The 26,861-nt window shown below is 47.0% G+C and overlaps 1 protein-coding gene and 1 long non-coding RNA gene across 8 annotated transcripts in view; one reads left to right on the plus strand and one right to left on the minus strand.

Annotated features, from left to right (window-relative positions):
* Window positions 1-26,861, plus strand: part of col11a1a (collagen, type XI, alpha 1a) — a 490,074-nt gene that overhangs the window by 204,841 nt on the left and 258,372 nt on the right. Inside the window, exons 6-9 of one of the 7 annotated variants that reach the window (XM_087990322.1) lie at window positions 6,817-6,936; window positions 7,410-7,559; window positions 7,797-7,895; window positions 10,314-10,802. In XM_087990322.1, coding sequence (XP_087846448.1) covers window positions 6,817-6,936; window positions 7,410-7,559; window positions 7,797-7,895; window positions 10,314-10,802 — 858 coding nt within the window. The remainder of the gene's footprint in view (window positions 1-6,816; window positions 6,937-7,409; window positions 7,560-7,796; window positions 7,896-10,313; window positions 10,803-26,861) is intronic. The other 6 variants (XM_087990323.1, XM_087990324.1, XM_087990327.1 and 3 more) reach the window with 6 other exon arrangements.
* The window catches only part of LOC148149072 (uncharacterized), a 35,689-nt gene continuing 18,682 nt past the window's right edge, over window positions 9,855-26,861 (minus strand). The window contains exons 2-3 of the long non-coding RNA XR_015758095.1: window positions 20,369-20,521; window positions 9,855-10,004 (exon numbers count right to left, since the gene is read on the minus strand). This is a non-coding gene — a long non-coding RNA (uncharacterized LOC148149072). The remainder of the gene's footprint in view (window positions 10,005-20,368; window positions 20,522-26,861) is intronic.

Below are 26,861 nucleotides of genomic sequence, written 5' to 3' on the forward strand. Positions count from 1 at the left end.
AGGTAGGGCATTCCACGCCCTTACCACTCTCTGAGTAAAGAATCTGCCTCTTACATCTGTCTTAAATCTATCACCCCTCAATTTGTAGTTATGCCTCTCGTACACACTGACGTCATCATCCTAGGAAAAAGTATTTCACTGTCTACCCTATCTCATCCTCTGATCATCTTGTATGTCTCTATCAAATCCCCCTTAGCCTTCTTCTCTATGATAAGAACAGACTCAAGTCTCTCAGCCTTTCCTCATAAGACCTTCCCTCCAGACCAGGCAACATCCTGGTAAATCTCCTCTGCACCTTTTCCAATGCATCCACATCCTTTTTGTAATGGGGCGACCAGAACTGTACACAATATTCCAAGTGAGGCCGCACTAGTGTTTTGTATTGTTTTGAAGAGATATTCCATCAGTCATACCACTGCCATGCCTTATTACCAGTTGTTCCATACTGTTGTGATACAGCAGCACCTTAAATGGTGTTTAACACGAACGGCATACTGGGATCAAGCCAAAACGATGTTTTCCCTGTGATACAAACAAGTAATCTGGTACGTGAGTTTCAGTGCTGGTGTGATGCCAGCTATGTAGTTTGAATTTCCTAAAGATTGGCAGATCATATTAAACAGGGTAGACATCAGAATGGTGCTGGAAAAGCACAGCAGGTTAGTCAACATACGAGGAGCAAGAGAATCAACGTGCTCCTTGGATGCTGTCTGACCTGCTGTGCTTTTCCAGCACCACTCTGATTTAAACTCTGGTTTCCAGCATCTGCAGTCCTCACTTTTGCCCAGATCATATTAAACAGCAGAAGTCATCAGCTGTGAACAACAAGCAAAGCACTCACCGTACTCCAGTGTCCCACACTTACAAAACCCACCACACAGTGGCTAACATGAGATGTCATTCCACAACTGGACCAGATGTGCCTGTTTTGAATTTAAGCAAATTTAAATCTCAGCCATCATTTATTTATAGACTTCACAGTATATAAAAAATGTCTCACTGATGAAAGCCCATTCAAATTACTTAATCGTTTCATTGCTTAATCCTATAAAAATAACATTTGTCTATACTTATAACCCCATATCAGAGCTATCAATCAAACAGTGAGCACATAGCCCACCCTGTCTTTGTGATGATTGTAGTTTGTGAAGGAAGGTGAATGGTCTGCCATTCGATAATTGTAGGCCTCAGGCTTAGGTCAACTTTCAGCAATTGAAACTGCAAGCACCATCCTTTCAGCCCACAGAGACAGCAGACTGTGGTTTTTCAAAAATTAGATTCCGGGGATTGGAATGGGTTGACAGAATGACAAATCTACAGACACTGTCATAGAGTCATTGAGCACAGATGCAGGGTCTTCAGCCCACCATGTCTACACTGACCATCAAACACCAAACTACCCTAATCCCATTTACTTGCACTTGGTCTATAGCCTACTATGCCAGGGCGTTTTAAGTGCCCATCCAGATGCTTCTACAATGCTGTGAGAGTACCTGTCCCCACCACCCTCTCAGGCAGTACCACCCTCTCAGGCAGCACCCTGCATATTTAAACCACTCTCTGGGTGAAAACATTTTCCGCAGCTCCCCTTTAAACCAATTGCTCCTCACCTTAAATATTTGCCCTCTGGTCTTTGGCATGTCTGCCATGGGGAATGGATTCTCACAAGCTACTCTGTCTATCTCTCCCATAATTGTGTATCTGTCAATCAGGTCCCCTCTCAGCATCCTCTGCTCCAGGGAAAACAAACCCAGCCTATTCAGTCTCCTCATTACTGAGACTTTCCATCCCAGGCACCATCCTGGTGAATCTCCCCTGCACACTGTCCAGTGCAATCACATCCTTCCAATAGTGTAGTTACCAGAGCTGTATATGGTATTCCATCTGTGGCCTAACCAATGTTTTATAAAGTTAGAACAGGACTCCCTTGCTTCTACAGTATATTACATGCCCCCAATCCTGTCTATCTGTGCTGACACCCTCGGGGATCTATGGACTTGTACTAAAGGTCCCTTTATTCCTAAGTACTCTCTAGAAACCTACCATTTATTGTCTATAACCTTCCCTTAATAGACCTCCCTTAATGCATCACCTCACACTTATCAGGATGAGGTTCCACCTGCCATCGCTCTTCCCATTTTACCAGCTGATCAATATCAGACTGGAGCCTGAGACCATCCTCCTCACTGTCAACAACAACACCCACCAATTTTCGTGTCATCTGCAAACTTTCGACATTCACATCCAAGTCGTTAATGTACATAAACAACAAGAGTTCAGCTCCAATCCCTGTGGGACACCACTGGTCATCGGCTTCCAATCACAAACACAACCTTCATCACTACCCTTTGCCTCCTATCTCTAAACTAGTTACAGATCCAGTTTGCCAACTTGCCTTCTGGACCAGCGTTCCCGGTGGGACCTTGTCAAAAGTTCATGTAAACTGAACTTACTGAAGTCCATGGAGAATCAACCTTTCGAGTATAAACCCTTCATCAGCAAGCCTCATTCCTGCTGAAGGGCTTATGCCCGAAACGTTGATTCTCCTGCTCCTCGGATGCTGCCTGACCTGCTGTGCTTTTCCAGCACCACTCTCTTGACTCTGATCTCCAGCGTCTGCAGTCCCCACTCTCTCATAGAACATAGAACATAGAACATAGAACAATACAGCACAGAACAGGCCCTTCGGCCCACGATGTTGTGCCGAACTTCTAACCTAGATTAAGTACCCATCCATGTACCTATCCAAATGCCGCTTAAAGGTCGCCAATGATTCCGACTCCACCACTCCCACAGGCAGCGCATTCCATGCCCCCACCACTCTCTGGGTAAAGAACCCACCTCTGACATCTCCCCTATACCTTCCACCCTTCACCTTAAATTTATGTCCCCTTGTAACACTCTGTTGTACTCGGGGAAAAAGTTTCTGACTGTCTACTCTATCTATTCCTCTGATCATCTTATAAACCTCTATCAAGTCACCCCTCATCCTTCGCCGTTCCAACGAGAAAAGGCCGAGAACTCTCAACCTATCCTCGTACGACTTCCTCTCCATTCCAGGCAACATCCTGGTAAATCTTCTCTGCACCCTCTCCAAAGCTTCCACATCTTTCCTAAAGCGAGGCGATACTCTCCATACTGAACTCCATGTAAACCACATCAACTGCACTATCCTCACCAATATATTTTGTCACCTTTTCAAAAACAATTTAATTAGTCAGACAGGATCTCCCTCTAACAAATCTGTGCTATCCCTGAACAACCCCTGCATTTCCAAATATTGATTAATCCTGTCTTTCAGAATTGTTCCCAATAATTTCCCTCCCCCTGCTGTCAGACTATCTGCTCTGTAACTACCTGGCCTATCCCTGCTGCCCTTCTTGAACAAAGGAACTACATTATCTATCCTTCAGTCATCTGGCACTTCACCTGTGGTCAGCGAAGTATTAAATATTTCTGCCAGGGCCCCAGCTATCTCTCTCCTTGTCTCCCATAGCAACCTGGGATACATCCCATCAGGCCCTAGGGATTTATGTGCCTCTGTGCCCATTAAAACACCTTGTACCTCCTCCTTATTAATCTTAACATGTTCTAGAAGCTGACCATCCCAACTGAAATCCCTGGCTACAACATCTTTCTCTTCTGAGAACACATGTCCACTTTTCACAAGCATGAATGTTGACTGTTTAAAAAGTCATTAATTCCACAATATGGGAGTGGGCATTGTTCCAGCAAAAACAAATCTGTTTAAATTATCCCACTGTGTGCAGGTTTTAGATCAGATTACTTACAGTGTGTAAACAGGCCCTTCAGCCCAACAAGTCCACACTGACCCTCTGAAGAGCAACCCACCCAGACCCATTCCTCTACATTTACCCCTTCACCTGACACTACGGGCAATTTAGCATGGCCAATTCACCTGACCTGCACATTTTTGGACTGTGGGAGGAAACCGGAGCACCCGGAGGAAACCCACGCAGACACAGGGAGAATGTGCAAACTCCACACAGGTAAAAACAATGACTGCAGATGCTGGAAACCAGATGCTGGATCAGTGGTGCTGGAAGAGCACAGCAATTCAGGCAGCATCCGAGGACAGGCAAAATCGACGTTTCGGGCAAAATTGAAGGGCTTTTGCCCGAAACGTCGATTTTGCCTGTCCTCGGATGCTGCCTGAATTGCTGTGCTCTTCCAGCACCACTGATCCACAAACTCCACACAGTCAGTCGCCTGAGGCAGGAATTGAACCCGGGTCTCTGGCGCTGTGAGGCAGCAGTGCTAACCACTGTGCCACTGTGCCGCCCACAGGTTTCTCCCTGTGTGAATAGCATGCTGCCCCCACCCCCTTCCCAGATCCACTGAGAAAAGGGGCTAGATCTCCAGATCTAGGACTTTGGCACCAGATTGGCTAAGATGTGGTATTTGAACCATTCCACAAGAACGTGTTATTTGGGTGAATTTGTACAAAGGGCACATAGAGATAATGTGCAGGTACAGCAAGTAATTTGGAAAGTAAATGGCATGTTGGCCTTTAACCCAAGGGGTCTGGGGGCTAGTAACAATTGTCCTGGTGTTTGGGGAGCAGACGGCTGGGATACAGTGGGCTGTAATGAAGGGAGCATGGACTTGCTGTGTAAGAGGGCACTGATGGTTCACCTGATGGCTCCCTGGGTCCAGGGGGTTGTCCTGTAACATGGGGCTGAGTAAACTGATGGATCTTCATGTTTGGGAGCAAGAGGTTAACTAGGGAAAAGGTAGGTCCACCCAAGGACAAAGGAGAGAATTTGTGCGTGGAGCCAGAGGAAGTGGGTGAGGTTCTTAATGAGTACGTCACTTCAGTATTCACCAAGGAGAAGGAGGTGGATGATGATAAACTTAGGAATATTCTAGAGCATGTTGATATGAAGAAGAAGGAGGTGTTTAATCTATTGAACACATTAAGGTACATAAATCCCTAGAGCCGGATGAGACCTATCCCAAGATGCTGAAAGGAGACAAGACAGGAGACTGCTCAGATCTTTGTGTCCTCTTTAGCCACAGACAAGGTATCAGAGGACTGGAGATTAGCCAATGTTGTTCCTCCATTTCAAAAAGGCAATAAGGATAATCCAGGAAATTATAGACGGGTGAATCTTATGACAGCGGTAGGGTAATTATTGGAAAAGATTCTTTGGGACAGGATGTAGTTGCATTTGGAAAAGAATGGACTTATTATGGATAGTCAGCATGGCTTTGTATGGGGGAGGTCTTGTCTCACAAACCTGATTGAGGTTTTTGAAGAAGTGATGGAGATGGTTGGTGAGAATAGGGCAGTGGAAGTTGTCTATATGGACTTTACTAAAGTATTTGTCAAGGTTCCTCGTGGTAGGTTGGTCCAGAAGATTAAATCACATGGGATCCATGGTGAGTTTATGAGTTGGATACAAAATTGCCTTGGTCAAAGAAGACAAAGGGTGATTGTAGAGGGGTGTTTTCTGATTGGAGTTCTGTTACCAGGCATGTTCCACAGGGATCAGTGCGGGGACATCTGTTGTTTGTAATTTAAACAAAATATTTGGATGAAATATAGGAGATCTGATTAGTAAGTTTGCAGAAAGCAGGAAGATGGTGGAGTTGTGGATAGTGAGGAAGGTTATCAAAGGATACAGCAGGATATAGATACGTTGGGAAAGTTGGCAGAGAAATGGCTGGTGGTGTTTAATCTGCACAAGTCTAAGGTGAACTTTGGGAGGTCAAATACAAGAGGAAAGTACTTCTGAGGCTCTGTAAGGCTCTGGTCAGACCGCATTTGGAGTATTGTATGCAATTTTGGGCCCCATATCTCAGGAAGGATGTTCTGACCCTGGAGTATGTTCAGAGGAGGTTCATGAGAATAATCCCAGGAATGAACAGCTTAACACATGAGGAATGTTTGAAGACTCTGGATCTATACTCAATGGTGTTAAGAAGGATGAGGAGGGATCTAATTGAAACATACAGAGTACTGAATGGCCTAGACAGAGTGGATGTTGGGAAGATGTTTCCATTGGTAGGAAAGACTAGGACCTGAGGGCACAGCCTTAGAGTAAAGGGGAGACCTTATAGAACAGAGATAAGGAGAAACCTCTTCAGCCAGAGAGTGGGGAATCTATGGAATTCATTGCCACAGCAGACTGTGGAGGCCGGGTCATTGAGTATATTTCAGACTGAGATAGACAGTTTCTTGAATATCAAAGGATCAAGGGTTATGGGGAGAAAGTGGGAGAATGAGGTTGAGAAACCGATCAGCCATGATTGAATGGTGGAGCAGACTCAAATCACCTCAATGGGCTGAATGGCCTAATTTCTGCCCCTGTGTATTATGGTCCCATGAGGCCACTCCTGTTATGCCAGTTTTCTCAGAGTTATCCCATTCCCTTTTCTGTTTCCTGTTAGTAGGTAACATTTACTTCTTTGTGTATTTCTCCCACTTTGTTTGGAAGGTTATGAATAAACTCACTGCCCTTTAATGCTCAGCACTGCAGACCCAAAACATGAGATAGAAAACAAATGGGAACTTCCAGTCCTGGAGTTCTCCTGTGTCAGAAACAGCTCGCTGGAAGTTGTGAGCATTGGCGACTGAATGAAAACATGCAGGAGGGTTAATCTTGGCACCTGTGGACAATGTACAGCTCACTGCTGATTGGCCAGCACTCACTGTATATCGTGCACAATGTCAATGTTTCCCTCGTTTATCTGACCATCTTTTCATTTCCTTCAGTGTGTGTTTCTGCTTGGCCAAGTCTCCCTTGGATTGCGACTAACATAGCTGTGATTGCATTTCCCTTCATGACACAGTACTCTCCAGAAGAAATACTCGAATATGACTATGATTATAGTGATGGAGACTTTATAGAGTTTGACTATCATCCAACTGAGGAAGTCCCGACATTGGAGCAGACAGAATTCCCAACTGAGGTAACGAGGAGCCCAGCCTCTACATGTCAGCATGGTCTGTTATCTTTGTCCACCCGATCTTCAACTGTACCTCATCCTGCCTGTCATTGAACTGTACCTCATCCTGCCTGTCATTGAACTGTACCTCATCCTGCCTGTCATTCTCTATCCTCCTTTCCAGAGCTGTCATTCACTCTTTCTCCATACCAAATCCTATCCACATTTTCCTCACTCTCTGCTGACCACCACCCTGTACCATAATCTCTTTCTCCCTCTATCCCTCCCTCACATCCATCTCCAGACCCCTCCCTCCTTCCTTTTTTTCCATCCCTCAATCCCTCCCTCCCTTCACAAATCATCAATTTTTTTGGAAGCAGCTGGAAACGAGAAGGATTCCGGAAGCAGTCCCTTGACCTGAGAATCTCATGTTTCCCCATTTTCGGGTCATCATTATTTATGCTTTTTTCCATTCCATCTCTCACCACATTTTTCAGAGAAAGAAATCCATTTCATTCATCAAACTGAAGAAGGATGTTGGACAAACTATAACTAAGAACATAGCGACAAAGATTACTTCCAAAAAAACTTTTACAACTCAGAAGAGGAAGCAGCACCTTTCCAGCCACCAATCGTCAAAACTTCAGGTTGGGCCAAATGTAGCAAAAACCCGATCAAGATCTTCCGAGGAGTCAAGATTGGAAGATCTCTGATGACCTGAATGATCCCTAAAACCACCCCCACACCTCCCTAAAAACCCTCCCTTGTTATTCCCCAATCATGTCTAATCCTCCCTCATTGGCTAAACAGGCCAGTTTGAGACTTGATTCAACAGGTTTATAAATTAAATCTTGTTTTGTTTCATTGTTTTGGTTTGAATTCAGGTTGTGAACAATGTGCTGCCAGAGGAGACAGGAGAGGAATATTACTATGAAACATATGAAGGAACGACCAGCTCAGCAGCTCGAGAGAAAGCGAACGAGGTAAAAGGAAACTGTGAGGGTTGTGGTTTTCAAAGAATTTTACTCCTGGTTTGTGTTTACTCAGTTCGTTCCATTTCCAACTTTAGCTGGTTTACATTAACCTTAATGTCTTTTTCTGGCTGAGAGGTTGATGTCCAGGCTTGTGAGGGTTCCAAAGTGCAGAGAAAGACTCTCAGACATAAAGCTGACCCTGTGCTGAGTGTGATGGAGATTGTAAGTGGCCAAATGAAAGTCTGCAGTTATGGACTGTGCCCCAGTATCTCACAGGAGGAGATACTGTGAGTTGTTGAGTTACTCAGTGTGAGAGGCACATCCGGAAGTAACTGCTCTCAACCCGAATCTTTCTTCAGCATTTTAGTTTCTTTTGCCAATAACATCATGAATTTTCAGCATTTTTACAAAATCTTTGAGAAAATGCAGTTTGTATTGGATTTGGTGAATGACAAATTGATCAATTTGTTTGAGGTAAATCCACTCATTTTGCTTCTGCTTTCTTCAGAAATTGCTGATTCTATTTAACATGATGATAAATGTGAATCAAAGTAAGAGATAATGCTTCAGGATAGAATTTTGAACATTGATTTGACTTTGTTTGATTTAGTGCATCTTCCACTGGGCTCTATTGAGCTCTGCTGTCTGAATGATTTGAACCATTTCCTGTTGAGACATCTGGAACACAGGAAGTTAACTGAGCTCTGTGAACCTTTTCTAGCATTAACTTGACCGTGGCTGACCTGTTTTTAACCTTATCCACATGACATAAAGAACCTCTGAATCGCCCAGTACAGAAGCTGTCCTTTGGCCCATCAAGCAGGAAGTATCAAAGCTTCAGTAAAACTCCTCCTCTCCCATTTTCATAGAATCCTCACAGTGTGGAAGCAGACCATTCTGCCCCTTTAATCCTGTATTTACCATGGCTAATCCACCTAGCCTATACATCCTTGGATATTATGGGCCATTTAGCACAACCAATCCACCTAGCCAAGGGCTGTGGGAGGAAACCCACACAGACACAGGGAGAAGTGCAAACTCAACACAGACAATCACCCCAGACTGGAATCAAACCCAGGTCTCTGGCACCATGAGGCAGCAGTGCTAACCACTGAGCCACTATGCCATCCCTGCCTTTGTTAAAGCCTTTAACAAATCAGAATCCATCAAATTCTACATTCATTTGACCCTAGAAATGAGGGAAAAAGTTTTAGATCCACAGTCCCCCTTCTGCCTGAGGAAGTTCATCCTGACAGGCCCCTGACTGGCCTGGTTTGAAACTAATGTCCCTTGTTACAGACTCACCCAGCAATGGAATGTGCAGTCTATTCACACTGACATTATCATTGCAGCTGGAACAGTCCCATAAATGTGAGCATCATCACGATACTGACAAAGCCTGGACTGGTACTGAGTTAGTCCTTCATACTGGAGCTTATCTAGATGAGATTTGCTTTGATTGTATCAAACTGCACGGTTTTAGAAACAGCATCTCAGTTAATGTTTCAGCTCCCAATGATCCTTCTTCACTTTGGAGTTTTTCCAGCAATTTCTGCTTTTGTTCCTGATTTCCAGTATCCACAGTTCTTTGGAATTTTTTTGCATGGTTTTAGGTTTTTCTGGAGTTTCACTTCTGTCCTGTTCATTGATATAGTTACAGAATGTTTCCAGCACAGAATCAGGTCATTCAGCCCATCTGCCCTGTGCTAGGGTTTCTGTTCCACTCAAACTTCGTCCCATCCCCTCCACAACTCATCCTATCCACAAAACCATCAACTGATCAAAATTCAAACTGAGTTCTGTTCCTCTGTAAGTCCCCAAACACTCTTTGTCCCAGTTCTATAGAAGGTTCCCAGAATTCCAGAAAGTCAGTAGTTACAATCCCTGTGATTAAACAAGACAACAGCAAGTGGTCAAGAGAGTTTATCAAACTCCATCTGATAAGTTTTAAAATTTTAAGTCTTTGAACCTTCCGAAATAACTGAAATGAAACAAAGCAAAGTCATGTTAAACGTTCTGATCCAGTCGCTATCTCTATGCTGACGATTGCTTGCAAAGGTTTCCCAGAGGTGATGATGTCAGAGGAAATGTCCTCTTCATTTCCTTATTCATTTCAAGCTGTAATAATGAATAATTGCTTTTAGTTTATATAACTGACTTCTGGATACAGTCTTGCTATTTTATAGAAATGTTCTTTTCAAAATAATAAGCCCACTTCCTGATGCAGTAAAGACAGTGATTCATTCAGCTCTCCTTCAGGAAATGATTATCCCAATTCACTCAAGAGCCACTGAGTGTGACCTTCACCACCTCTTGGGTTATTTTGCAATGCAGCGTACGGTAAAATTCAGCTTCGGCTTTGCTAACACAATGCTCATTTCATTCTCATTTCCCAAACACTCTGAACTTCACTCGGGCAACAATTAGACAAACTTTGAAGAAGACTATAAAGATGAATATCTGACCGGAGAGGATTATCATATTGAAAAGCAAGTGACTGACGAAAATGAACAGGACCTCAATGAGTATGACCTCAATGAGTACGATTTCAAAATGTATGATCCTGGTGAATATGATGACAAGGAATATGATGAGAAAGAGCAGGACCCCACTGGGCAGGACCCCACTGGGCAGGACCCCACTGGGCAAGACCCCACTGGGCATGACCCCACTGGGCAGGACCCTACTGGGCAGGACCCCACTGGGCACAATGCCAAAGTTACTTCCACCAAAGGGACCAGTGATAATGACCAGGAATTCAAAGCATATGATGTTGAAGAATACGACCCCAATGAATATGACACCAAGCGTTACGAGGATGAATATTATTATGAAATCACAGAATACGAAGATAAAGACCCAAAGACCACAGCTACTGGGGTGGAGTTTGGTCCTGGGGTACCTGCTGAGACAAGTGTAAGTCCACACCAACTCTTGTTGCTGCACATTCAATGGTTTTGCCTTTTTTTTCTGATAATTAACTTAACTTTCAAAGCTACATGGAGACAATGTTCTTTTCTGATTTTCCCCAGCTCTCAGTCACAGTTCCAGCTACAGGCCTGGAGATTTCGAGGGTGACATTACATTGAAATCTGCAGAAGTGGGTTTATCTGAGAGGCTGATGATCCAGCTGAATTCTGTGTGGAATTGGTTATGACTCGTGTCATAACCCACAGAAGATTGGGGTTAATTGAATAGAGGACTGTACAAGAGTAGGAATTAAGGATTTGTTTGAGGGCAGAAAACCAAAAGAATGAATAAATTAACAATTTTGAGTTGGCAGATTGTCAGAAGTGATAAGTTGGAGATTCAGTGTAAGGAGGTTTTTCTGTAATGTTCTAATGGTTTAGGGTTTAGACTTTGGGAATGGATTAGGCCCAAGTGGAAGCTGGAGCAGTGGGAAATCCGAATTTGAGGTTGAGTGTAATTATGGAGAAAGACAAAGACAGACAGGAGTAATGGTTTTGAATTTGGAAAAGGCCAATTGTATTAAACAGAAATGTGATTTGTTAAAAGTGGCCGGGCAACAGCCACTAGAAGGTGAATCTGTGTCAGAGCAGTGGGAGGCAATGGAGGGGGATATGAGACAGGCTTCAGAACAAAGATGTTCCAACAAAGAGAAGGCTGGGAAGGCAAAATCCAGAGCCCCAGGATGTCAGAGAGCACCACGTAGAATATAAAAATAGCGAGAAGCTTATGCCAGATACTAAGAGCTGAATGCTGAGGAACACCCAGTGGAGGATAAATAATGCAGCTGTGAAATTATAAAGGTCAGTCAGAGTCTTAGGGTAAGAGGGCAAATATTTTGGACTAAAATCAGACATTTCCTTCCTCAGAGGTCTGTTACATCTTACTGTACATGGACACCAAGATCCCTCTGCTCATCCACACTACCAAGTATCTGACCATTAGCCCAGTACCCCATCTTTTTGTTATTCTTCCCAAAGTGAATCACCTCACACTTAGCTACATTGAATTCCATTTGCCACCTTTCTGCCCAGCTCTGCAGCTTCTCTATATCCTGCTGTAACCTGCCACATCCTTCCTCACTGTCAACAACTCCTCCGACTTTCGTATCATCTTACTGTCATGGACAGATACATCTGCAGACGGCAGATTGGTAAGGAGGAGGTCACGTATGTGGATGATACGAAAGTCGGAGGAGTTGTTGACAGTGAGGAAGGATGTGGCAGGTTACAGCAGGATATAGAGAAGCTGCAGAGCTGGGCAGAAAGGTGGCAAATGGAATTCAATGTAGCTAAGTGTGAGGTGATTCACTTTGGGAAGAATAACAAAAAGATGGGGTACTGGGCTAATGGTCAGATACTTGGTAGTGTGGATGAGCAGAGGGATCTTGGTGTCCATGTACACAGATCTCTGAAAGTTGCCACCCAGGTAAATAGTGCAGTGAGGAAGGCATATGGCGTACTGGCTTTTATTGGTAGAGGAATTGAGTTCCGGAGTCCTGAGGTCATGATGCAGTTGTATAAGACTCTGGTGCGGCCGCATCTGGAATATTGTGTGCAGTTTTGGTCGCCATACTATAGGAAGGACGTGGAGGCACTGGAAAGGGTGCAGAGGAGGTTTACCAGGATGCTGCCTGGTATGGAAGGAAGATCGTATGAGGAAAGACTGAGACACTTGGGGCTGTTTTCATTAGAGAAAAGAAGGTTTACGGGTGACTTGATTGAGGTGTACAAGATGATTAGGGGGTTAGATAGGGTTGACAGTGTGAACCTTTTCCCGCGTATGGAGTCGGGTATTACAAGGGGGCATAGCTTTAAATTAAGGGGGGGTAGATATAGGACTGAAGTTAGGGGTAGGTTCTTTACTCAGCGAGTCGTAAGTTCATGGAATGCCCTGCCAGTAGCAGTGGTGGACTCTCCCTCTTTATGGGCATTTAAGCGGGCATTGGATAGGTATATGGAGGATAGTGGGTTAATATAGGTTAGGTGGGCTTGGATCGGCGCAACATCGAGGGCCGAAGGGCCTGTACTGCGCTGTATTCTTCTATGTTCTATGTTCTATGTTTTTTCCCTCTTGTTGGTTCCCTCACCAGCTGCCGCAGATCCAGTCTAGCAGCTATGTACTTTAGGACCCGACCAGCTCGATCAGTGATACTGAAATCCCCCACCCAGAGGACATTTTACGTCCTTGCCACCCTCAGTGCTTCCTCTAAGTGTTATTCAAAATGGAGGAGTACTGATTCATCAGCCAAGAGAGGAGGGTATGCAGTAATCAGCAGGAGGTTTCCATGCCCATGTTTAACCTGAAGCCATGAGACATCATGGTGTCCAGAATCAACATTGAGAGCTCACAGGTCAACTCTCTCCCAACTGTAAAGAGGAAGTCTTTGAGGAGATAATGAGCAAGTTACATAAAGGAGAGCAAGTGGACATAGTGTATTTGGATTTCAGAAGGCCTTTGACAAGGTGCTGCACAGGAGACTGTGAAATAAAAAAAGAGCCTGTGGTGTCAGGGGCACGGTACTGGCATGGATAGAGGATTGGCCGACTGGCAGAAGGCAGAGAATAAGGATAAAGAAGGCTTTTTCAGGATGGCAACAGGTGACTAGTGGAGTTCCATCAGGTCAATGTTGGGACCACAGCCATTCACGTTATACATAAACAACTTGGATAAAGGAACTGAGGACTTTGTTGCTAAATTTGCAGATGACACAAAGACAGGTTGAAGGACGGGTGGAGGGACGGGTAGTGTTGAGGACACTGGGAGACTGCAGAAAGACTTGGACGGGGTTGGAGAGTGGGCAAAGATGTGGCAGATTGAATACATTGTGGGAAAGAATGAGGTTTTGATATTTAGGAAGAATAGAAGCAGAGACTATTTTCTAAATGGGGAAAGGCTTTGGAAATCTGAAACACAAAATGACTTAGGAGTCCTAGTTCAGGATTCTCTTAAGTTGAACAAGTAGTTTCAGTTGGCAGTTAGGAAAGCAATTGCAATATTAGCAATTCATTTCAAGAGAAACTATATAACACTCTGGTCAAACTGCATTTGGAAGATTGTGAGCAGTTTTGGGCTCTGTATCTAAGGAAGGATGTTTTGGTGTTAGAGAGGGGTCCAGAGGAGGTTCACAAGAATGAGCCTGGGGATGAAGGGTTTGTTGTATGAGGAGGGGTTGAGAACTCAGGATCTGCACTGAATGGAGTTTAGAAGGATGAGGGGAGGTCTGATTAAAAGTAACAGAATATTGAGAGGCCTGGGTAGAATGGACATGGAGAAGAGAGACTAGGAGAGACTAGGACCTGACAGTACAGCCTCAGGGTGAAGGGACAACTGGCCAAATGCTGGCATATTGGACTGGATTAGGTTAGGATAGGATTAGATTACGTTAGGGATATCTGGTCAGCATGGACGAGTTGGACCGAAGAGTCTGTTTCTGTGCTGTACATCTCTATGACTCTTTGACTCTATAATTGAGATGGTGCAGGAGGCAGGGATTCAGAGTGTTGAATCATTTGGATCTCTTCTAGGGTAGAGGTGACCTCTACAAGAGGGACAGAGTTGCACCTGGAGGGGGACAAATATCCTGGAGGGGAGATTTGCCAGAGCCCCTTGGGAGAGTTTAAAGTAGTCTGACAGGGGGTGGACTGTAAATAGTAGCGAGGCAAGAGCGAACATTGAGGCTGGTACAGAATTAAAAGAGCTGAAAATGTGTTGCTGGAAAAGTGCAGCAGGTCAGGCAGCATCCAAGGAGCAGGAGAATCGGGAATCCTGAAGAAGGGCTCATGCTTGAAACGTCGATTCTCCTGTTCCCTGGATGCTGCCTGACCAGCTGCGCTTTTCCAGCAACACATTTTCAGCTCTGATCTCCAGCATCTGCAGCCCTCACTTTCTCCTAGAGAATTAAAAGAGAGCAAGTTAAATAGACAAGGCAGGCAAGAGTATGGCTGGGAATTTTGGAAAACTGCGTTTAGATGCTAAAGGAAGAATAGAAAGGGAGGCAAGAGAGGAGGGGGAGTGGCGTTTTTGATTAAGGCAAGTATTACTGCTGTACTTAGGATATTCCTGAGGGATTGTCCAGTGAAGCTATATGGGTGTAACTGAGAAATAAGGAGGGGATGGTCACCTTGTTGGGATTGTACTGTAGACACCCCCAATAGTGAGTGGGAAATTGAATATGTAGGGAGTTTGCAGATAGCTGCAAGAATAGGGGGGTTGTATTTGCAGGAGATTTTCACATTTCAAACATAGGCTGGGACTGCCATAGTGTTAAGGGTTTAGATGGAGAGGACTTTGTTAAGTGTGTTCAACAAAACTTTCTTCATCGATATGTAGATGGCCCTATTAGAGAAAAAGCAAAACTTGACCTTCTCTTTGGAAATAAGGCAGAGCAAGTGACTGAAGTGTTAGTGGGGGAGCACTTTGGGTCTAGCAATCATAATTCTATTAGTTTTAAAATAGTGCTGGAAAAGGATAGACCTGTTCTAGAATGTGTCACAGTCAATGTTGGTGGTATTAGACGGGAAATTCCGACATTGATTGGAGGAACTGCTGGAAGGTAAAGGGATGTCTGGCATGTGAGAGGCTTTCAAAACAGAGATAATGAGAGTCCAGGGACGTCATGTTCCTGTTAGAATGTAGGGCTGGGCTGGCAGGAGTAGGGAACACTGGATGCCTAGAGATATTGACTCTCAGATCAAGAGAAAGGAGGAATATCTCAGGTATAGGAAGCTGGGATCAAGTCAATGGTTCAAGGAGTATAGGGGGAGGAGGAGTAAACGTACAAGGGAAATCGGGAGGGAAGAAAGGGGATATGAGATAGCTTTGTTGGATAAGGTTAAGGAGAATCCAAAGAGATTCTTCAAGTATATTAAGGGCAAAAGAGCAGCCAGGGAGAGAATAGGGCCCCTAAAAGGTCAATGAGGCTGTCTATGTGTGGAACTACAGGAGATGGGTGAGATCTAAATGAATATTTCCCATCAGCATTTAATGTGCAGTAAGACATGGAAGCTGGGGAACTCGGGGAGATAAATAGTGATGCCTTGAAAAGAGTCCACATTACACAAAACGAGACGCTGGGGCTCTCAAGGTAGGTAAGTCCCCAGGACATAATCGAGTGCATCCCAGGACATTGTGGGAAGCTCGGGATGAAGTTTCGGGGTCACTATCAGAAATATTTGTATCATTGATAGCCATGGGCGAGGTGTCGGTGGACCAGAGGCTGGCTAATGTGTGGCATTATTTAAGGGAGACTACAAGGAAAAGCCTGGGAACTGTAGACTGGTGAGCCTGACGTCAGTGGTGGGTACGTTGTTGGAGGGGAGTCTGAGAGGCAGCACCTACATGCATTTAGAAAGGCAAGGACTGGTTAGGGATAGTCAACATGGCTTCATGTGTGGGAAATTGTGACTCACAAACTTGATCGATTCTTTGTAAAGGTGACCAAGAGGATAGATGAGGGCAGTGCGGTGGACAGGGTCTACATGGACCTTAGCAAGACCTTCGACAAGGTTCCGCATGTAGACTGGTCAGTATGGTTAGATCACATAGGATCCAGGGACAGCTAGCCAATTGGATATAAAATTGGCTGTACAGTAGGAGGCAGAGGATCATTGTTCAGACTGGGGGCCTGTGACCAGTGGTGTGCCACAAGGATTGGAGCTGGACCTCCTGTTGTTCATCATTTATCTAAACAATTTGGATGAGAATATAGGAGCCATGGTTAGTAGTTTTGCAGATGACACCAACATTGGTGGGATAGTGGACACTGAAGAAGGTTATGTAAGAGCACAAAGACATCTTGATCAATTGGATTAATTGGCCGATGAGTGGCTGATGGAGTTTAATTTGGATAAATGCAAGGTGTTGCATTTTGGTAAGACAAACTAGGACAGGATTTATATAGCTAATGGTATGGCCCTGAGGAGTGTTGTCAAACAGAGAGATCCAGGGGTTCAGGGACATAGTGTCTTGAAAGTGGCATCACAGGTGGACAGGGAGGTAACCAAGGCAATAGCATGTTTGCCTTCATCGGTCAGTGTATTGAGTACAGGATGTAGGAGCAAATTACTGCAAATGCAGGAATCTGAACTGAAAACAACAAATGCTGGAGATCACAGATGGTCAGGCAGCATCTATGGAGAGAGAGCAAGCTAATGTCTCGAGTCTAGATGACTTCATCAGAGTTGAAGTGAAGTGTGGAGAGAACAGCATGTATAGGGGAGTGGGAGGGATGCTGGTGACGAAAAGATGTTGATAGTTTGGATGAAGTGACTGGAATGTGAGAATGGGTACAGGGGTATAGGAGGTCATTGAGGACAGGAGTTGGGACATCATCTTCCATCTGTACAGGACATTGGTCCAATCACATTTGGAATACTGTATAAAATTCTGGTTGTCTTGCGATAGGGAGCATGGTGTTAAATGGAAAGGGTGCAGATAAGATTTACAACAATGTTACTGAGTTATAAGGAGACACTGGATACGCAGGGACTATTTTCCATGGAGCATCGGAGGCTGAGGGGTGACCTTATAGAAATTCATAAAATCATAAGGGGCATGGATGGGGTAAATAGACAAGGCTTTGCTCCCGGGTAACAGAGTCCAAAACTAGAGTGCATAGATTTAAGGTGAGAGGGAAAAACTTAAAAGGGACCTAAAGAGCAACTTTTTCACACAGAGGGTCGTACGTGTAGGGAATGAGCTGCAAGAGGATGTGGTGGAGGCTGGTACAATTACAGCATTGAAAAGGCACCTGGATGGGTGTATGAATAGGAAGGGTTTGGAGGGATATGGGCCGGGTGCTGGCAAATAGGATGAGTTCAGTTTATGAATTCTGGTCAGCATGGACAAGTTGGGCCAAAAGGTCACTTTTCATACTGAATGGCTCTATGACTCTACGAGGAGGAATTTCTTCAGCTAAAGCGTGGTGAATCTGTGGAACTCATTACCACAGAGAGCTGTGGAGGCCAAGTCATTGAGTGAGTTTAAGACAAATTCTTGATTAGGAAGGGGTTCAAGGGTTATGTGGATTAGGCAGGAGATTGGGGTTGACAAACACATCAGTCATGATCAAATGGCAAAGTAGACTCCATGGTCCAAAGGTCCTCCTATGCCTCTATATCTGATGGTCTTATGGACTGTATCCCACTGTGCCGCCCCCTCTGCTGGTCCGTACTGTCAGTGGGATGGTGATGGTGGTGTCTGGGACATTGTCTGTAGGGTATGATTCCATGAGAATGACTGTGTCAGGCTGTTACTTGACTAGTCTGTGAGACAGCTCTCCCAATGTTGGCACTAACCCCCAGATGTTAGTGATGGGGACTGTGCAGGGTCGACAGGGCCGTTTCTGTCATTGTCTTTTCCGGTTCCCAGGTCGATGTCAGGTGATCTGTCCAGTTCCATTTCTTTGAGACTTTTAGTGATTGATATAACTGAGTGGTTTGTTAGGCCTTTGTTAGAGAGCAATGGAGAATCAACCACATTGCTGTGGGTCTGGAGTCACAGGTAGGTCAGACCAGGTAAGGGTGGCAGATTTCCCTCCCTAAAGGAGACAGCTTTGTTTTATCCTCTTTCTGGATCTAATTTAACTCGACTTCACTCCACTCTGTTCTCATTTCTTCCTCTTTCTATCTCAATCCTTTACTGTCATTAGTTAAAAAGAGAGGCTGTTCCTTTGATTGTCCACCGTGGTCCTATTACTGCCTTACTCTCCCCCCCAACTCTCCTAACAAACTCCTCCCTCCCCACCTCGCTACCCTTCAGTTGCCCTACTTACTCCTCGCTCCCCTCATCCCATCGCTCCCTCCACTCCCCTCGCCTGCCCTTGCTGTCTCTCAGCCCCCTACTGCCACCTCATCCCATCGCTCCCTCCACTCCCCTCGCCTGCCCTTGCTGTCTCTCAGCCCCCTACTGCCACCTCATCCCATCGCTCCCTCCACTCCCCTCGCCTGCCCTTGCTGTCTCTCAGCCCCCTACTGCCACCTCATCCCATCGCTCCCTCCACTCCCTTCGCCTGCCCTTGCTGTCTCTCAGCCCCCTACTGCCACCTCATCCCATCGCTCCCTCCACTCCCCTCGCCTGCCCTTGCTGTCTCTCAGCCCCCTACTGCCACCTCATCCCATCGCTCCCTCCACTCCCCTCGCCTGCCCTTGCTGTCTCTCAGCCCCCTACTGCCACCTCATCCCATCGCTCCCTCCACTCCCCTCGCCTGCCCTTGCTGTCTCTCAGCCCCCTACTGCCACCTCATCCCATCGCTCCCTCCACTCCCCTCGCCTGCCCTTGCTGTCTCTCAGCCCCCTACTGCCACCTCATCCCATCACTCTCTCCAACTCCCCTCGCCCTCCTCTCACTGCCCCTCAGTCCCTTACTGCCCCCTCACCCTATCACTCCCCCCTCGCTGCCCCCTCACCCCCACCCAATCCCCCTTGTTGCTCCCTCGCCCTGTTTCCCTGTGTGTCACTCCTGTATTCAGTAGGTCCTGGTGTAGGGAATGGTGAGTTGCAGGGTGGAGGATGGAGGGGGTGTGGGGGTGAAGGCAGGGACACTCTGAGTGAAAGCTGTGCACGGATATCATTGGTTTTTGTGATATCCTGCCCAATTATTCTGATGCGCCCACATGGAGCTGTCTTTGGTCTGTCCTGAACAGGGTGACTTGCTCTGGTCACAAACACACCCACAGAAATCCCCAAGCTTCTGGTGCAGCCCCCGCTCAGGCAGTTCTGGAACATTCTGTCTCCCTGACAGACTCCGATCCTGCAAATTCCTATCTCTGGATCCCTGTATAACCACGACCTTCAGGGTGTCAGACAGGGTCAGACGGTCAACACCCTCTCAGGGTGTGTTCCATTTGGAAACGTGTCCAACTCTTATCCCCCACCCCGTTCCAGGTGAAACCGCCTGTGTGTGGACAATGACGAGGAGTGGGGAAAGAGCAGACATATAATATCCAGCCTCAGTTCTCCATAATATACAGTTCTGCCTCGCTGTAATACATAGTGTCATATAATGCTCCCTATAATTTAATTCACTATTGCGGTCTAAAATCCGTTCTCAGTATCTGTGTGACACTGACATGGTCAATACCCCTTCAATGGGGGGGGAGCGGGGGGGAGGGTGGTGATGGGGGCTGGAATCCTAACTGCTGCAGAGAAAAGTAATGTTTGCATTTCCACAGCACCTTTCGCTAGGCCAAAACACTCCCAAGGAGAAAGTGAGGAAGTGAGGACTGCAGTTGCTGGCGATTTAGGTCAAAAAGTGAGCACTGGAAAAACACAGCTGGTCAGGCAGCATCCGAGGAGCAGGAGGATCAATGTTTCAGGCATTAGCCCTTCATCAGGAATGGGCTTTCACCTGAAACATCGATTCTCCTGCTCCATTGTGCTTTTCCAGCAACACACTCTTGACACAAAACACTCCCAGATACTTCCCACACAATGAGGACACTGTTCTCATGTTGGAAATGTAGCAGCCAATTGGTGCACAGCAGGATCCCACAAACAGTAACATGTCAGTGATACCTGAATAAAATGTTCTGTGTACACTTTGTCTTATTCGTACACAGTCATCGGTCCATCCCATTCCTTCACTTTCTTCCTAACTGATGCAAAGGTTGAAAAAGGAAGCATGTGATGCCACTCTGAGAAACACAGGGACTGCTCAGCTGTTTCTTTCTAAAAAGAAAATAAAAGAATTAGCATTCTCTAAAGTACCAATAAGGAGTGAATCAAAAGAAGTTACTCTGACACAGAATAAGGGAGAGAAATGCACATTACAACAGATCTTTGATGCAGACATCTGTAAAGAGCACAGTGAGAATGGGAAAGCAATATCTGAACATGGATTGACTCTCGAGTGACATTCTGACAGAATTTCAATTGTTCAAAGAAAGAATAAACCTTCACTACAGAAATCAGCAGGTAGCTGGTCAAGAAATGCAGTCAATCAAGATCCTCATCACTGGGGGAAACAAAGCATTAACAATAAAACCCCCTGCTATTTCAAGTGATTTCCACAAAGATTCTGACCAATTTTCCAGCAGGTTAATGCCTCAGTCAGCCTCTGGATAACTCAAGTCTGAGCTGGTGTCACCTCACTATCAGTTGGATAATGCAGTCACTTGATCTGTCAGTAGATGTTGGCCCAGAGATGGGACGTGATTTCATTGAGAAGCTAGTTTAGCTGAAAGGCTGATGGAACTGGTCATTGCTTTTCACTTAGTAAATCTTTTTGAAAAGCAGTTCTGGACAATCTTGAGGAATACCCCATTGATGCCACACGAAGGGTGCATTGCAGTACGATATGCAAGTGCTTTTTCAGAATTCCTGTCTGGGGTGAGGACATTGCTGGAAAGGTCACCATTTGTTACCCATCCCAAGTTGCCCCTGAATTGATTGGCTGTCAGGGCTATTTCAGACGGTCTGAAACCAGACCAGGTCAGGATGACGGACCCCCTCTCCCTGAAGGACATTACTGATCCAGCAACGAGAGTGATTGCACAGTCACCTCGCACCATGAATCCATGTGTTCACTCTGGGGACCATCACCTCATCATGTGACTCACAGGTTGTGTGAGCCCAGGAATGTCTCAGCCACAGGGATCGTGCTCTGCACTGCTCAATGTATCAGAAGCAACGTTTCACAGAGAGACATTGGGGGAAACCGTGTAAGGCATGCAAACACACAGAGGAACCCCCGAGAGGCCAGCATCATGCTCCATGTGAAGAGGCTGAATCTTTTGCCTGGAGCACAGGAGGTTGAGGGGGTTATCCCACAGAAGTTTATAAACTTGAGGGGTATGGAAAGGGTGAATAGCCAAGGACTTCTTCCTTGGGTGGTGGAGTCCAAAACTAGATGTCATAGGTTAAAGGTGAAAGAGGAAAGATTTACAAAGGACATAAGGGATAACGTTTTCACTCAAATGGTGGTGCATGTATGGAACGAGCTGCCATGATGGAGACTGGTACAATCACAACATTTAAAAAGCATCTGGTTGGGTATATGAATAGGAAGGGTTTAGAGGGATATGGCCCAAGTGCTGGCAAATGGGACAAGGTCAGATTGGGATATCTGGTCAGCATTGTCGAGTTGGACTGAAGGATCTGCTTCCGTGCTGTATATTTCTACGACTATGAATCTATGTCTGATACCACATAAATATAAGTCACATGGGGACAAAATAAAGCAGGAGATTGGCTGCTGTGTCCACCAATTGGCTCTAGCATTAATAAGAAGGAGGTGGCTACATTTTATATTCCTTTCAGCAGCAAATCAAAGATAGGGCAACAGTCACTGTACATTAACTGACCCTCTGACAATGCAGCACTCCCTCAGCACTGACCCTCTGACAGTGCAGCACTCCCTCAGCACTGACCTCTGACAGTGTGGCACTCCCTCAGTACTGACCCTCTGACAGTGGCACTCCCTCAGTACTGACCGTCTGACAGTGCAGCACTCCTCAGCACTGACCCTCTGACAGTGCAGCACTCCCTCAGTACTGACCCTCTGACAGTGCGGCACTCCCTCAGTACTGACCTCTGACAGTGTGGCACTCCCTCAGTACTGACCCTCTGACAGTGCAGCACTCCTCAGCACTGACCCTCTGACAGTGCAGCACTCCCTCAGTACTGACCTCTGACAGCGTGGCGCTCACTCAGCACTAACCATCTGACAGTGCGGCACTCCCTCAGTACTGACCTCTGACAGTGTGGCACTCCCTCAGCACTGACCCTCTGACAGTGCAGCACTCCCTCAGCACTGACCTCAGTACTGACCCTCTGACAGTGCAGCACTCCCTCAGTACTGACCCTCTGACAGTGCGGCACTCCCTCAGTACTGATCCTCTGACAGTGCGGCACTCCCTCAGTACTGACCCTCTGACAGTGCGGCACTCCCTCAGTACTGACCCTCTGACAGTGCAGCACTCCCTCAGCACTGACCTCAGTACTGACCCTCTGACAGTGCAGCACTCCCTCAGTACTGACCCTCTGACAGTGCGGCACTCCCTCAGTACTGACCCTCTGACAGTGCGGCACTCCCTCAGTACTGACCCTCTGACAGTGCGGCACTCCCTCAGTACTGACCCTCTGACAGTGTAGCACTCCCTCAGCACTGACCCTCTGACAATGCAGCACTCACTCAATACTGACCCTCTGACAGTGTACACTCCCTCAGTACTGACCCTGTGACAGTGCAGCACTCCCTCAGTACTGACCCTCTGACAGTGCAGCACTCCCTCAGTACTGACCTCTGACAGTGTGGCGCTCACTCAGCACTAACCATCTGACAGTGCGGCACTCCCTCAGCACTGACCCTCCGACAGTGCAGCGCTCCCTCAGCACTGACCCTCTGACAGTGCAGCACACCCTCAGCACTGACCCTTTGCACTGGATGGTATGGTTTCTGCTTCACTGTGCTGTACCAGGATTGTCAATCCCTCCCAGGGGCAGTGCCCATTGTCCTGGGATTGGCTGGCAGGTGCTGGGGGGTGAACCTTGCTGCTCCCTGGCCTTGTGTTCCTCAATGGAGCACCTGGTCAGCAAAGCCCCAGCAAACAATCCCCCACCCTGGAAACCGATGGCAGGAGCAACACCAAGGAAGTGACCAGGATGGGATTAGTAACAGTAAACATGATCCTCTGTGTCTGAGACGCTGTCACTGGAACTGAAAAGGGAGGGACGTGAAGGAAACATTCTGCTTCTTTCTTTTGAGTTAGAAAGGTAAAGAAGGTTCTAGACAGTGTTGGAGCCGATCATGTGTTGAGTGAGTAATGTTGTCAGTGAAAACAATGCACTGGGGTCAGCTCAGTGCATGAGGAGTCAACGGGGATATAAGGAGGACTGAGAGGGACTGAATGGAGTTTCCAAGTTGTTGAGAGCTTTTGATGCAGAAGTTAAGGGAAATGATTCACTCTAGTACCTGTCAGGCAGGAGGAAGCTGTAGAGCGCTGGAGCTGTGGATTACAAAGGAAGTGGAATCCCTGGTCAAGAGGAAGAAGAAGGCTTATGTTAGGATGAGATGTGAAGGCTCAGTTAGGGCGCTTGAGGGTTACAAGGTAGCCAGGAAAGACCTAAAGAGAGATCTCAGAAGAGCCAGGAGGAGACATGAGAAGTTGTTGGTGGATAGGATCAGGGTAAACCCTAAGGCTTTCTACAGTTATTTAAGGAATAAAAGAATGACGAGAGTAAGATTAGGGCCAGTCAAAGATAATAGTGGGAAGTTGTGTGTGGAGTCAGAGGAGATAGGGGAAGCACTAAATGAATATTTTTCGACAGTATTCACTCTAGAAAACGACAATGTTGTCGATGAGAATACTGAGATACAGGCTACTAGACTGGATGTGATTGAGGTTCACAAGGAAGAGGTATTAGAAATCCTGCAGAGTGTGAAAATAGATAAGTCCCGTGGGCCGGATGGGATTTATCCTCGGATCCTCTGGGAAGCCACGGAAGAGATTGTCGAGCCTTTGGCATTGATCTTTAAATCGTCATTGTCTAGAGGAATAGTGCCAGAAGACTGGAGGATAGCAAATGTGGTTCCCCTGTTCAAGAAGGGGAGTAGGGACAACCCTGGTAATTATAGACCAGTGAGCCTTTCTTCAGTTGTTGGTAAAGTGTTGGAAAAGGTTATAAGAGATAGGATTTATAATCATCTAGAAAAGAATTATTTGATTAGGGATAGTCATCACGGTTTTGTGAAAGGTAGGTCGTGCCTCACAAACCTTTGAGAAGGTGACCAAACAAATAGATGAGAGTAAACCGGTTGATTAGATTAGATTAGATTACTTACAGTGTGGAAACAGGCCCTTCGGCCCAACAAGTCCACACCGCCCCGCCGAAGCGCAACCCACCCATACCCCTACATTTACCCCTTACCTAACACTATGGGTCATGATGTATATGGATTTCAGCAAGGCGTTCGATAAGGTCCTCCACAGTAGGCTATTGTACAAAATGCGGAGGAAAGGGATTGTGGGAGATATAGCAGTTTGGATCAGTAATTGGCTTGCTGAAAGAAGACAGAGGGTGGTGGTTGATGGGAAATGTTCATTCTGGAGTCCAGTTACCAGTAGTGTACCACAAGGGTCGGTGTTGGGTCCACTGCTGTTCATCATTTTTATAAACGACCTGGATGAGGGCGTAGAAGGGTGGGTTAGTAAATTTGCAGATGACATTATGGTTGGTGGAGTTTTAGATTAGATTAGATTAGATTACGTTACAGTGTGGAAACAGGCCCTTCGGCCCAACAAGTCCACACCGACCCGCCGAAGCGTAACCCACCCATACATTTACCCCTTACCTAACACTACGGGCAATTTAGCATGGCCAATTCACCTGACATGCACATCTTTGGACTGTGGGAGGAAACCGGAGCACCCGGAGGAAACCCACGCAGACACGGGGAGAACGTGCAAACTCCACACAGTCAGTCGCCTGAGACGGGAATTGAACCCGGGTCTCTGGCGCTGCGAGGCAGCAGTGCTAACCACTGTGCCACCGTGCCGCCCACGAGTTGTGGATAGTGACGAAGGATGTAGGTTACAGAGAGACATAGATAAGCTGCAGAGCTGGGCTGAGAGCTGGCAAATGGAGTTTAATGCGGACAAGTGTGGGGACAGCAAACACGAGAGAACACAAATTTAAAGTGAGGGGAGATAGGTACAAGACAGGTGTCAGAGGTAGTTTCTTTACTCAGAGAGTAGTAAGGGTATGGAATGCTTTGCCTGCAATGGTAGTAGATTCGCCAAGTTTAAGTACATTTAAGTCGTCATTGGACAGGCATATGGACGTAAATGGAATAGTGTAGGTTAGATGGGCTTCAGATTGGTATGACAGGGCTGCGCAACATCGAGGGCCGAAGGGCCTGTACTGCGCTGTAATGTTCTGTGTTCCAAAAACACAGTTCTGATTGAGAAATCATGTTTCCAAATTCTCCATCAGCTTGGTGTGAGGTTACCCCCACCTCTTCCCCCCAACACCCGCCTCCCCCCAACACCCCCTCCCCCCAACACTCCCTCCCCCAACATCCCCTCCCCCAACACCCCCTTCCCCTCCCCCAACACACCATCCCCCCAACACCTCCTTTCCTCTCCCCCAACACATCCTCCCCCCAACACCCCCTTCCCCCAACACACCCTCCCCCAACACCCCCTTCCCCTCCCCAACACACCCTCCCCCCAACACACCATCCCCCAACACACCCGCCCAATACCCCCAACCCCCAACAACCCCTTCCCCCTCCCCCAACACCCCCTCCTCCTAACACCCCATCCTCCCAAGACACCCTCCCCCAACACCCCCTCCCCCCAACACCCCCTCCCCCCAACACCCCCTCCCCCCAACACCCCCTCCCCCCAACACACCCTCCCCCAACACACCCTCCCCCAACACACCCTCCCCTCAATACACCCTCCCCCAAACCCCCTCCTCCAACACACCCTCCCCAAAACCCCCTCCTCAACACCCCCTCCCCCTCCCCCAACACCCCTTCCTCCCCCCAACATATCCTCCCCCAACACCCCCTCCCCCCCAACACCCCCTCCCCCCCAACACCCCCTCCCCCCAACACACCCTCCCCCCCAACACCCCCTCCTCAACACCCCCTCCCCCTCCCCCAACACCCCTTCCTCCCCCCAACATATCCTCCCCCAACACCCCCTCCCCCCCAACACCCCCTCCCCCCCAACACCCCCTCCTCAACACCCCCTCCCCCTCCCCCAACACCCCTTCCTCCCCCCAACATATCCTCCCCCAACACCCCCTCCCCCCCAACACCCCCTCCCCCCCAACACCCCCTCCCCCCCAACACCCCCTCCCCCCAACACCCCCTCCCCCCAACACACCCTCCCCCCAACACACCCTCCCCCCAACACACCCTCCCCCAACACACCCTCCCCTCAATACACCCTCCCCCAAACCCCCTCCTCCAACACACCCTCCCCAAAACCCCCTCCTCAACACCCCCTCCCCCCAACATATCCTCCCCCAACACCCCCTCCCCCCCAACATCCCCTCC

The sequence above is a fragment of the Chiloscyllium plagiosum genome, unplaced genomic scaffold (assembly GCF_037043375.1).
Source record: "Chiloscyllium plagiosum isolate Xiang-an unplaced genomic scaffold, Cpla_swu_hap1 HiC_scaffold_9, whole genome shotgun sequence".
In the NCBI taxonomy this organism is placed as follows: domain Eukaryota; kingdom Metazoa; phylum Chordata; class Chondrichthyes; order Orectolobiformes; family Hemiscylliidae; genus Chiloscyllium; species Chiloscyllium plagiosum.